Raw genomic sequence first — 13,644 nt, forward strand, 5'->3', positions numbered from 1 at the left:
AAATAACAAATTCAAAGTAGTGGGAGTTCAGTTAGTAAATCATAATAAATAGAATAAGGTTTTTAAAATTGATTCCCCGGTACCTTTGGGACATGCAGGCTCACATCTTAAAAACTTAGGGGGCGTATATTGTACATTCCTACAGAAAGTCTACATGAACAGTTTTGACGTCAAGGATATGCTTAGCACATGACAGTATTTTACAGTGATAGGCATTGAAGACGCTCAACACTTTCAATCTGCTGAACAGTACAAAACACCAACATTGGACGAATTCAAGTATTCTGCATTTTATCTTTCACCACAAAGCCTTCACCCAATCCAGGACTAGCCTGTTGCCAACCATAAATGTTTTTACATCTCATTTCTTTATAAATATGTATGACCAGAATTAGAGAAACCATTACAACAGAAAATACAAAAAGGGAGAGCTGCAAGAGGTGGCTGGGAAACTATGCTGTATCTGTGACAGGAGGCCAACAAACATTAGAAAGCTACTATAGTTATTCCAATAGTGATGATAATTAATTTCTTATGCTTCTTTTACAAGCAAATCCACAGTGAAGGAACATAGCATTTAAAAATAATCTGTGCACACTTTTCTTGTCTGGACATCGGACACAACACATGGAGCAAGCAAGCATTCTAGCGTACAATTGTTGGGTCCATTCTGGACTTGCCTTGATGCATGTGCACAAATGATTAGTTAGGAATGTCAGCATTATTGCTGCGGTTTCCATATTTATGATGAATGATGAGTAGTACAACGCCCAGAAAGAAGCAAATTGAGCCAACAGTAATGTATGCAATTCCCAGGAAGGGGTTTCTCCCTCCCATCCAAGAGATGGTGCTCAGGATCATCCGCTTTCGGCCATCAAAGCTGTGTACAGGGTAATCTGAACAGTGTATAGGAAAACAAGCATTCTAGTACTCAGTGCTGTGCACAGCTATACAACTCATCCCTGCTCAAGCATTCTGAAAGCTCTCCATCACAATCACCTTATTAGGTGTGGGGGGGGGGTGGGGGATAGATGAGTATTTACACAAGTCTCAATATAACCAGTGCAAAACATTCAAGGCACTGTACCTTAATAGGTAGGACATAAATACACTGAACTTAATCAATATGAACAAAGGTTTAGAGCAGATGTGCAAAGTCTGCATGCAGTTATCAAATCACTTTCAATAATGGATTAGTATACACAGATCACATGCGATGTATAGATGCTATTTTGAAGCAGCTTGCACAGCATATGAAACAAATGTGCTTGAATCCAAAAAAGGCAAATTATGTCTAAATCCAAGCATGACTATACTAATAGTATCTGCAAGTATTACTATAGGGAAACATTTCTCCTTTGCTAAATACAAACAGAGCAAAAGTTCCGTAATCACTTAAAAATATGAACATTTCTCCACCTTTTGCTTTCCTTAGGTGTGCAGACAGCTGGGCAGCTGGTGGACAGGATCACTTGGTCACTTACTTGCCTGGTGCAAAAGTGAGATCTTAAAAGCATCTAGATAAGATTTTAGAACTGCGTTTTTCAGCTGGTGTGCCATGGGAATTTGGAGTCATTTTAGTAGCATGGCTTAATAATTTGTGCCGGAATGCTTGCAGATTTCTCCCCCTCCTGTCCCCTCCCCAGGTAGCAACCGGGCATCTCCCTTTGTCTCTCTTGACCCCCTTTACCTTCCCCCTGTACCTTTGAAAATTTCTTTTGTAGTGGTCAGCGGCAGTGATTCAGACAGCCTGCTCATGCCAATCCCAGAGTCTTATTCGACGCTTCCCGCCTATGGAGAAGCGGGAAATTACATCACAAAGACGACTCTGGGGTTGGCGCGAGCAGGCTGTCTGAATCGCTGCCCGTTGCTGACTGCTACAGAAGAAAATGTAAAAAGTACAGGGAGGAAGTCAAGAGAGATAAAGGGAGATGCCTGGTTGCTGGCTGAGGAGGGGCCAGAAGGATTACTTGGAAAGCTGCTGTTAGCTGCACCAAGATTCCTTGCCCTCAGGGAGGCTCCAGGGAGGGTGACTAACAGAGATGCTGTCAAGGGGTTATCAAGGGGGAAGGTGACATGACAGATGTGTCGGAAGAGAGGCAGTTGGGGGGGGGGGGGGGACCGGACTTTGGTCTCTGCATCTAATGATTACTGTCTGCACAATATAACAATATAAAAGCATCTTTAAAAGTTTTTTTTTTTTTTAAGCACATCAGGCAGTGTTCTAGTACTTAGATACACTAGCCAGGATCCTCTTGTCACACTTTTTCACATGCTATGGGAAAGAGAGGGAGATGCTGATGGGGGAGGGGAAAGGAGGAGGAGATGCCTATTAAGAAGGGAAGGAGAAGAAAATGATAGGGGGTTGGGAAGATGCAAGGCTACAAATAGGAAAGATGTTTGGCTATAAGAGTGGGGTGGAGAGAAAGAGAGATACTGTGTTGTGGAAAGAAAAGAGATGGAAGATACTGGGTTACAAGTGTGTGTGTGTGGTGGGGGGGGGGGGGGGGTATGTGGAATATTTGTGGGATGGTGTGCCTTGACAATTTTAGCACTCTTCTGTGGATACCAAGGTCTGGCAGTGCCTGGAAGACTCACTACATACAACTTGAGCAAATCTCCTGCACGTGTTGAACTGAGTTGAGAGAGAGAGACCCGGGTGAAAACGTGCAAGTGCTCGTCAGGGACGTCCTTTTTTTTTTTTTAGATTACGGATGAAGTGTTAGGCGCTCAAGTCCCACCTTCGCTACGCCTCCAACCCCCCCCCCCCCCCCCCCCCCCTTGAAATTTGGCCATCCCTGCGATGGAGCAGTTAAGGGCACCCAAAATGGACGTTTCTCAGAGCACATCCAAGCCTTTGCTCTGCCCGATACCCCCCTTGAAATTTGGCCATCCCTGGCACGATGGAGCAGTTAAGGGTTTTAAACATAAAATTAGAGAAGCTAACAAACCTGGCAACATTGTATGTCATTTCAGTTACTCCATTTCTGACTGGATACATGTGTCATCAGGAAATGCTAGGAGGTAAAGTTTCCTAGATGAAATAAATGACTGCTTCATGGAATAGATGGTTCACAAAGCGACAAGAGGGGGACCTAGTTTAGATTTAGTCCTTAGCGGATTGCAGGACTTGGTATGAAAGTTAAGTGTGTTGTGGCCACTTGAGACGATAGAGATTATAGCATGATATACTTAACTTAATAACTGGAATGAAGTCTAGTGAAATATGCAATTGTGGTAAAATGAGATAAGTGGTAAAAAAGCTAAAAGGAGTGGCTGCATGGTTAAGAGTTTAAAATCGGTCATGGATGTTTAAAAACTAACCCAAAAAATGCTGCAGAGCAAATCAAACAAACTATATCTAATTGCTCTACTTTCCAGATATTGGTCAAGTAACTCTGAACTTTTTCTTTATATTTAATAATTAAATAAATGAAGCCTCATAAGCCTAGGGTACCTACATAGATGGACAACCCTTTAACAGGCTTCCATCCACCTCTGAAACCAACTGCAAAGCAGAACAACTATCAGAAGGCAACCCCCTTCAGTGCAGATTTGAAATTGCTCTGAGAGACAGCTCCATGAAAAGCATCACCATTTAATACAAAGATAGGTCAAGAAAGGATACTGTACGTAACTTCAAGAGAATAATTTCCATATGGCAAGGTGGGCATCTCCGATTGCTTTTCTATCCGTCGATAGAGCTTCCGGAAAGTGGGCAGTGCTGCAGTGCGCATCCACACAATGAAATCCTCATTGGTGAACCCGTTGTTTTCTGGATCTTGAGTATCTAGCTCATATACAGAATTTCGCCAATTCACAGGCTTTGTTGTACCTAAAATGAGTAAGTGTTAAAGCTTTCTTTCATTTATTGATTTTGACATAGCAGCTTCCTCTCGAGTTTCCAATTACACAAGAATTAATGCTATGGATCTGACCCGTCCCATATATGTTCGCTTGCCTGCCAGCCACCCAGGGATTTCCCCACCCCCCCTTGTATCAATTTCCTATCCCCTAGAAATTAATTTTTGGGTGTTGATTATATCCTGATATCACAAGGAGAATGCAGATTAAAAGAAAGACACCTTTGAGTTTAAAAGCACAAGGTTCTCTCTACTGGTGTACAATTAAATCTGTTAAATCTATGTAACTGTAGGCTAAACTACATAATGTGGTAAGTTTTAATTATTAAATATTATTGAATTGTAATGCACTTCAGGCACATTAGTAGAAAGATGTGTTGTATTATTAAACTGCTATGCTATGTTACACTTTCCTTCTAAAATAACATGGACCAGGGAACACACCAACTTCTCTCGTACACTAAAGGGGCAAAATGCACATCACAAGACATCTAGTAGGGCTATCAACCCTAATGCTACTAACCACCAAAGGTGCCCATGCCCGACATGGTGAAAACAACAGAATACCAATATTGTGCAACCTGAGTCACCCAGCAAGAAGCGCCACCTCCTACCCAGGTAAAGTCCAAGCAGACACGCAGGGCAATTTAAACAATGGAAATCACTCAATAAAGGTCCAAATACAACAGAGGAGAAAAAGGAACCCAACCCAGAAGCTCAAATGAACATCAAATATTGAAAAGTACCATATTTGCTCCAACAGAGGACAATTACTACCAATGCCAGTGAGATACATCAATGCCAGATCAACAGTAAACTAAACTGGTATTCCTAAACGTGGATCTATGACAGAGAAGACCCAATTATCTTAGATCTATGTCCCCAGGCTATAAAATCTTGCACAGGACCAGAAACAGGAAAAGAGGCGAGGCACTGCACTAATCTATGGATCCTTTTTAACAGTGGAAATCATGGTGGAATTGTAACAACACAGCTGGAAATTGCCACAATCAGAATTAGGGACACATTTCTACACACCAACTGTGCTGCATCTTGTTCTAAAGGCCCACAGGGAACTGGAACGTGGCCCACACAAACTTCATGGAATCCATCTCAAACACATGTGTAGCCAACTCCAATGCAATGGTAATAGGAGATATCAATCCACACTTAGAATATCAAAGCACAGACAGCAAAGACTGTGATGAATTCCTTCAGCTATGGGACTTTCAACCACCACCAATGACCTCAACCCACATGAAAGGCTATGCCTTAGACCTACTAGCATACAGATTCTCACTGGACAATGACTTCAAAATACAGAACCTGAACTGGACAGAAACATCATGGTCCTACCACTTCAGGTTGCACATGACCCTCTACTGGCGAGAACATGGGACCCGGCCAACACCAATATGTACGCCATATAAATCACAAGGAAAGGTTGATGCAACAAAATTCTGGACAGCTATATATGAAAGTCAGTGGTGGTTACCAACAACTAACTCTGAAGCATTCTTATCAGAATGGGACAAAAGAAGCACTACTGTACTATAGAAAATAGCCCCCAAGATAACAAAAATCAGACAAAGACATAAAGCAGTCCCATGGTACAATGAAGAATGGAAAGAGTTAAAAATCCACTGCAAAAGAGTGCTCAGGGACGAAAAACATAAATGAAACAGAGCCATGTGGAGGGAAGTGCAAAACAGGTACAAGATCAAAAAGATAGGCTAAAAGAAAGTTCTACAAAGAACATGTTGGCTCACACTACAGACACATGAAGAAACTATACAAGTTTGTAAACAACAAACCACTGATAAGATCCTCAACTTAAGGAAGAGTCTCCTACAGGATGATACTAACTTTGAAACCCTTATAGACAAACTTGATTACCCTCCAGAAGAATCTCCAGCGGACAGAATATGGACAGTCTTCACACAGCCCACCGATGAGATAGTAACACAAGCGGTAAGAAAATTCTCCTCTGCCTTCTGCATTCTGGACACATGCTCCAACTACGTCATAAAAACAGAAATGAAGGAACCATACGCACGGTAACCCCATCAGAAAACTTGAGAAACTGATCTCTGCAAGAGAGAGCCTGGAGTTTGGAGACTCTCTGAGCTGACGAAATAGCCACTAGAAAAAACCGCTTTCGAAGTGAGATCCTTAATCGTCGCTTTATGCAATGACTCTAACGAAGATTTCTGCATTGCCTGAAGAACCAAGTTAAGATTCCATTCCGGACACGGATGAACCACCAGAGGCCTAAGGTTGGAAGCCCATTTAAGGAAATGCATGACGACCAGATGGGAAGCCAACAAAGAGCCAGAAAGGCGTCCGAGAAAAGACGCAAGGGCTGCCATAAGTACATAAGTAGTGCCATACTGGGAAAGACCAAAGGTCCATCTAGCCCAGCATCCTGTCACCGACAGTGGCCAATCCAGGTCAAGGGCACCTGGCACGCTCCCCAAACGTAAAAACATTCCAGACAAGGTATACCTAAAAATGCGGAATTTTTCCAAGTCCATTTAATAGCGGTCTATGGACTTGTCCTTTAGGAATCTATCTAACCCCTTTTTAAACTCCGTCAAGCTAACCGCCCGTACCACGTTCTCCGGCAACGAATTCCAGAGTCTAATTACACGTTGGGTGAAGAAAAATTTTCTCCGATTCGTTTTAAATTTACCACACTGTAGCTTCAACTCATGCCCTCTAGTCCTAGTATTTTTGGATAGCGTGAACAGTCGCTTCACATCCACCCGATCCATTCCACTCATTATTTTATACACTTCTATCATATCTCCCCTCAGCCGTCTCTTCTCCAAGCTGAAAAGCCCTAGCCTTCTCAGCCTCTCTTCATAGGAAAGTCGTCCCATCCCCACTATCATTTTCGTCGCCCTTCGCTGTACCTTTTCCAATTCTACTATATCTTTTTTGAGATACGGAGACCAGTACTGAACACAATACTCCAGGTGCGGTCGCACCATGGAGCGATACAACGGCATTATAACATCCGCACACCTGGACTCCATACCCTTCCTAATAACACCCAACATTCTATTCGCTTTCCTAGCCGCAGCAGCACACTGAGCAGAAGGTTTCAGCGTATCATCGACGACGACACCCAGATCCCTTTCTTGATCCGTAACTCCTAACGCGGAACCTTGCAAGACGTAGCTGCCATTTGACTCTCTGCAAACCAGCTTGCAAGAACACCTCAATAAGAGGCACGGATGCAGGGAAAGGAGAGACAGCTCTCTTGTCTCACCGTGCCTCAAAAAGCCTCCATACTTAAAGGTAGGTCACTGAAGTGGAATGCTTTTTCACCTGAAGCAAAGTCATAATCACAGACTCTAGGCACTCTTTACATCTCAACTGCAACATCTCAAGAGCCATGCTATAAGACCATAGGTGGATGGATCCGCCATCAGAAGAGGTCCCTGGCAGAGAAGGCCGGATTCTGTGGGAAGCAGAGACGGCTTGTCCACTAGGCGCTGGACTAGATCCGTGTACCATGGTCTCCTGGGCCAATCTAGAGCGATCAGAATCACTAGGCCTTTGTGAAAACGAATGCAATGTAAAACCCTGCCAATCATCGGCCACAGGGGAAAGACATATAGAAGCCCGGAGAAGGACATTGATGTTCTTGGAGTCACTTTCCCTTCTTCTGCTGAAGAACCGTGAAGCTCTGACGTTGCACCAAGTCACTATTAAATCCAACATAGGAGTTCCCCACAGACAGGTGATCACCCGAAAGACCTGCACCACAAGCTCCCAATCCCCCGAATCCACTGTATTCTGGCTGAAATAATCGGCTTGAACAGAGTTCCTGCAATGTGCGCTGTCGACAACTGCGTTAGGTGAGACTCTCCCACTGCAGAACCAAGTGCACCTCCAATGTTAAAGAGGGACTTCTTCTCCCTTGTTTGTTGACATATGCCACCACTATCGTGTTGGTGGAGAGAACACAAACTGGTGTGCTTTCCATGAGCACCCAAAAGCTATCAACGCTTTGCATACGGTCCAGAGTTCCAAGCTGTTTATGGGTCAGAGCATCACAGTCGCGGACCAGAGATCCTGTGCGTACTGAGAGCAACAATGTGCAGCCCAAACCTGGATACTGGCATTGGTCATGACCACCATCCACGTCAGAACTGCCAGAGGGGCCCCTATTATCACACTGATGCTGCAGCGTGTCTGCGGCTGCTAAGGGAGGAGTCGCTGGTAGTCCTCAGATACCAGAGATTATCGACTCAATAGGGATTGCTGCAGAGGCCTCGTGTGGGCCAGCACTAAGAGCACAACCTCCAGTGTCACCACCATAGACTCCAAAACCTGGACATAATCCCAGACTCGGGGGGCCAAAGGCTGCATTAATAGCCAAATCTGTCGCTGTAACTTTGAGACACCTCTGCTACGTTAACACTACTCTGCCTTGAGCCATGTCAAAAAGAACTCCCAGATATTCCAGAATTTGAGAGGGAAAATGACTCTTTGAAAAATCGATGATCCACTCCAAAGACTGAAGCAGAGTTACCACCCAGATATAGATGCACCCTTATTCCCTCCTTCCGCAAAGCGGCCACCACCATCATCACTTTGGAAAAGGTGCGTGGCATTGTGGGTAGCCCAAAAAGGTAGAGCCTGGAAATGAAAATTATGTCTCAGGATTTGCGACGCAAAGGAAACGCTGATGCAGAGGCCAAACAGGAATGCGCAGATACGCCTCCATGAGATCCAGAGTCGTGAGGAACTCCCCCTGGTTGTACCGCAGCTATGACTAACCGTAATGTCTCCATATGGAAATGCTTGAACTTGAGAAACTTGCTGACCCCTCCTCAAGTACAAAACCAGACGAAAGAAGTCCTCTTTCTTTGGCACCACAAAGTAGATGGCGAAGTGACCCTGTCCCCATTCCTGCCGAGGCAAGGGAACCACCACCTCCAACTATTGCAACCACTGCACTGTGGACCGTACGGCTGCCCACCTGGCACCAGCCAAGCACAGGGACTCCAAGAAAAAAAAAATCTGACGGGAGAGGAGAATTTTAATTTGCAACCTCTCGAATAAGATCCAAGACTCACTGGTTCATAGTAAGCTCGGCCCACTCCTCCAAAAAAAAAAAAAAAACAACAACAACAACAACAGGACAGCCATCCCCCTATCTGAACCAATAAGTGAGCCACGACCCTATCATTGTGAGGGTCGAGGAGCGGGCTCTGGTCAGCTAAGCGGATGAGCACCTGTCTGCGCAAAAAGACTGTTTCTGTTGAAAGCAGGATCTGGAAGAAAAGGAGGATTTACCCGGGTGATAATGCATAATGTCCTTAAATTGCTGCGACTGTCCAGGCTTGAAAGAAGTAAGAGGCTTATCCTCACGCAGATGTTGAGACTTGGAATCTGCAAGATCCTTAACCAACTTCTCCAGATCATGATTGAATAGAAGCTGGCCTTTAAATGGAAGCATAACCAGGTGCTGTTTAGAAGCTGCATCTGCAGCCCAGTAGCACAACCATAACAAGCAACGGCCCATGACCATCAAAGATATCCGTTTGGCTGAAGCACAGATGAGACCATACAAAGCATCCACCAAGAGCCAAATCAGTGGCCTGCTGAACCCACGACAAACAAGCTATAGCCACATAAGAGCAACAGACCGCCACCTGAAGGGCAAGAGCGGAAACTTCAAAAAAAAGTTTCAGCGAAGGCTCCAGCTTGCGATCCTGCACATCCTTAAGGGCTATGCCTTCCTCCACATGTAAAGTCATCTTCTTGGTCACTGCTGCCACCAAAGCGTCCAAGTTTGAAAGCTGGACATTTGGGTTTGGAACCGGAACTTCTTTATTTGACAGAGCCACTTTGCAATTCTAGCCAACTCTATTTTCCCCCAACCTGCTGTTTTTTGGGGAGTTTCTTTTGCTGCTGTAATTGTTTTGAATGCTGGAGTAGCTTTTGAACAAAAATGCCTTTTATGTACCCTGCGAAGTCCTGAATGCCTGAGTAAATAAATTGCTTTCCCTGGAAAGGGGGCACTGTTAACATATCTGCTTTTAGCCTCTCTATCTTTTGTCCTGAGTACTGCAATGTTAAACTGTCTGCCAACTGCCCTCCAGTGTTTTATGGGAGTTAAAGTGCATCTGTTGGCCTGCAAATCTTTGGGTCCTTCCTGTTCAGTGCCTTGTGCGTGACAATATATGTTAGAGTCTAGACACTGTAATGCAGACAAATAGCAGCCATTCATTATTTTAAAAAAAAGGATAAAAGGTCAAATTAATATTGTAAAGTCTGGAACATTTTAGGCAAGGAAATACACGTTCCTTTTCCATTCTGAATGCACAATGGCTAACTTCTAAATTTTCAGGTCAATTGTTTCAATATACTTTGAGAAGCAACTGTTTAATTTTCAGGTATTTTACCTTGAAAAGCAGTTTTCAAATCAGTTAGATTTTCAGTTGGATTTCTGAACTTCACGTTTTTATCCGTCCACCAAGCAATGCCCTTCTTAATCAATGTAATGGGTGTTTTACTACCATTAACAATACGAAATAACTGCAATGTATCTGAAAGAGAAAATAAACTATGAACCAGAGGACAAAGTACAGCATATAAAGACACAATGGCATCAGCTTTTTAAAATGTGTTTGGTACCTTCACAAAAATCACACAAGAATTCAAAACTATGCATGGTGCTAAAAGCAACATATGATCCAGCCATTTTTCCTTGATGCTTGGCTATGTTTTTGAAACAGTGAAACAGGTCAATATATATATGCCGACGGGATCCCGTTTCGCCGTACAGGCTTTCTCAAGGGAAACATCTCATGCTGCGATGTGAATCTGCTTGCTAAGCCCTGCCGTGCTCATTATCAGAGACATGCTGCAGTTCTGTCACTTGGGTTCCAGATATGTCATTAATCAACAAAGGAAAGCTGCGGTATTGTTGATTAATGACATATCTGGAACCCAAGTGACAGGACTGCAGCATGTCTCTGATAATGAGCATGGCAGGGCTTAGCAAGCAGATTCACATCGCAGCATGAGATGTTTCCCTTGAGAAAGCCTGTACGGCGAAACGGGACCCCGTCGGTATATCAGAGTGAAGCTATATTGCAACTGCAAGGACGGCACTAAAGATAAGTGTTCGTCAAAAGTGATGTGTTTGATGTGTTTTGTTGATTAAAGGTATAAGGAGGTTTTTTTAGCCTATGAAGATTCCATCCCGGTTTAACAGACACAAGTATGTACTGAAACGGGAATACAGAGGCTTTTTTCCTCCTCATTTTTACATATATAAAAAAAAGTTGAATAAAAAAAGTTGAATAGCAACTGTTAATTGATTGAGCCACTTTGGATGGTAAAATTTCATTTGTTTCAAACGTAGTGGCATTGTCCCATTTTTTGTCTAAACAATAAAATAGTAACATAGTAAAAGTTGGTAGGTTTTAGTTTTGCTTTGATTCCAGCCTCTTTGCTGTATAGGGATCCTCCGTGTTTATCCCATATCTTTTTGAATTCCATCACTGTTTTTGTTATTGCCACCCCCACCAGGAAGGTATTCCAGGCATCCACCACCCTCTCCGTAAACTATATTTCCTGATGTGACTCTTAGGTTTACCTCTTTACAACTTCAGTTCATGCCCTCTAGCTCTACAGCTTCTCAAACTCTGAAAAAAGATTTGTCTATTAATAAACATTAACTATTTAAAGCATGTCTTTCCTTTCCTGTCGTCCTTTCTTCTAATGTGGAACAAAAAACAAGAAGCAGACCTTGATGAAGGTGGTCCCAGGGTCCACACTCAGATGCCCCGACATGTCCATGCTTTGCCAAGATTGGTGTTCTGTAGCATATGTTGTAATATTTGTAGTGTTGGCTTTTCATATTATTAGTAGTTTGTTTGAGTTTTGGTGGGTACTGCTGTTTTGGTCTGGCAGGTTTGGAGGTATATTTTCAAAGCACTTAGACTTACAAAATTATATATTAACATATATATATATAATATATATATTAACATATATATATTAACATATGGAACTATGTAAGTCTGAGTGCTTTGAAAACAAGCCCCTTGGTCTGCCAGCCTGTGTTATAGGTTGAGTATATTTTGTTTTTTTATCTTTTTGCAGAACATTGGATCTGATGTAATAAAGTGTGCATATATATTTAAAGGTTTTCTTGTAGTGTCTTTATAGCCAATTTGAAGTTAACTGATGCACTAGGTATGCAGCTCTTTATTATGTACAGTTTTTATAATTTTTGGACCCTTAGATGTACTTTTATCTTAATTTTCAGGATTGCTGCTGCAATTTTGCTTTTGGACAGCATTCTTGTATTGAGTGAACTGTATTACATTTGTGAGAATTAGCTTAACTATACAAACATTCTTTTTTTTTTTTTTTTTTTTAAACATGTTACAGAATGTTGGTCACAAATGGCTCTTTCCTACTTTCATATGTTCAAACACTTTATTGCACTATGTTAAACTTTACTGCAAAAAATTCCAGTTGAATATGTTAAGTTATATTCACATGAAGTTTTTTTCACTTCAGTCACATTTGGAATTATTGCATTGTTCAAACATAACATGTTCCGACTATATATATAAAACGTAAGGGTTTTATTTTATGTTGTTTTTTTGAGTCATCTTTTACAGACCTCTGATACAGGCGCTTATTCCGAAACACTGTTTATGTCAGGTCTTAGAATAAAATTCTGCTATCCCTATCCCAGATACCCTTTGTGCTTTTATTTATTTTTTTTGTGCTGTTACTTTCTACTGTTTCTTTTTTTGTTTTTGTTGTTTATTCCCTCTCGTGGCTTTGTTTCTTAGGGAAATTTGAATTTTTGCGCTTTTTTTTCTCCTGGAAAATCATAATGTGTATCTTTCCAGAGTCGAGTCACCAGTACGACCAACTGCATAGCAACATAACAAACCTGCCAGCACACTTATCCCTCTTTTCAAATTTTTTAGGAACACAGATGGGCAAGTCTATCAGTACACTCTTCTCTCCCTCCTCTCTTTATTATTCAATCAACTCCCCACCCTTCTATTTGCTAATCCTCATTATTCCACCCTCCCTTCTCCCATCCTCAATTCCCCAATCATTTAATCCCAATGCTCTCTACATTTATCCAATAATACACCATACTCTCTCTGCTCCCCTCTTCTCCTTTCCACATGCTCTTCCCTGACACTCACTCACTCCTACTCACTTTTCAACATAGATTTGCAGAAGGTTTGTGTGCAGGTGTGGAATGGAGGTGTGTTGGGAGTGTATAGGGGGAGTTGATTTGTGGGGGCTTAAGACATGTTGTGTGGGTTGCATGCTCCTTCTTCCCCCCTCCACATCATATCCCCCCCCCCCCCCCACAATGTCCTTTTCTGTCCACCACACATTCTCCTTTCTCCCTCCTAGCTCTCCCAATGGTATACACAGTGCAGTCAACATCCAATGGGAGACTTGAAAACTGGCTCCCCAGGGTAATCAGCCAGTAGGGACTGGAGATTACCTTCCACCATGGGATTTTCTGCCAGAACCAGCTTCCTCTACAAGGTTCTGGACCCATCAACACAGAAAAGAGATTAAGGCATGGACCCTGTGTATCTAGTTCCAACAACGCCCTTGACAGGTATCCAGTCTGCTCTGTGGTATTGCAACAGGAAAGGAAAAGAGGCTTAGTAGATGGAACTTAATCCTTATCCACTACAAAATCCATCTACATTTCAGTTTCAAATAAAACCCAAGATACTGTAGCAAGAACACCAGGTTAAATAAA

The 13,644-nt window shown here is 42.6% G+C and overlaps 1 protein-coding gene across 1 annotated transcript in view; it reads right to left on the bottom strand.

The window, feature by feature from the left end:
- Window positions 1-274: 274 nt before the first annotated feature.
- Window positions 275-13,644, bottom strand: part of TMEM30A (transmembrane protein 30A) — a 41,867-nt gene continuing 28,497 nt past the window's right edge. The window contains exons 5-7 of the mRNA XM_030199048.1: window positions 10,286-10,429; window positions 3,629-3,835; window positions 275-896 (exon numbers count right to left, since the gene is read on the bottom strand). Of these exons, the coding sequence (XP_030054908.1) occupies window positions 703-896; window positions 3,629-3,835; window positions 10,286-10,429 (545 nt within the window). The 3' untranslated portion in view covers window positions 275-702. The remainder of the gene's footprint in view (window positions 897-3,628; window positions 3,836-10,285; window positions 10,430-13,644) is intronic.

Source organism: Microcaecilia unicolor, chromosome 3 (assembly GCF_901765095.1).
Source record: "Microcaecilia unicolor chromosome 3, aMicUni1.1, whole genome shotgun sequence".
Classification (NCBI taxonomy): Eukaryota; Metazoa; Chordata; class Amphibia; order Gymnophiona; family Siphonopidae; genus Microcaecilia; species Microcaecilia unicolor.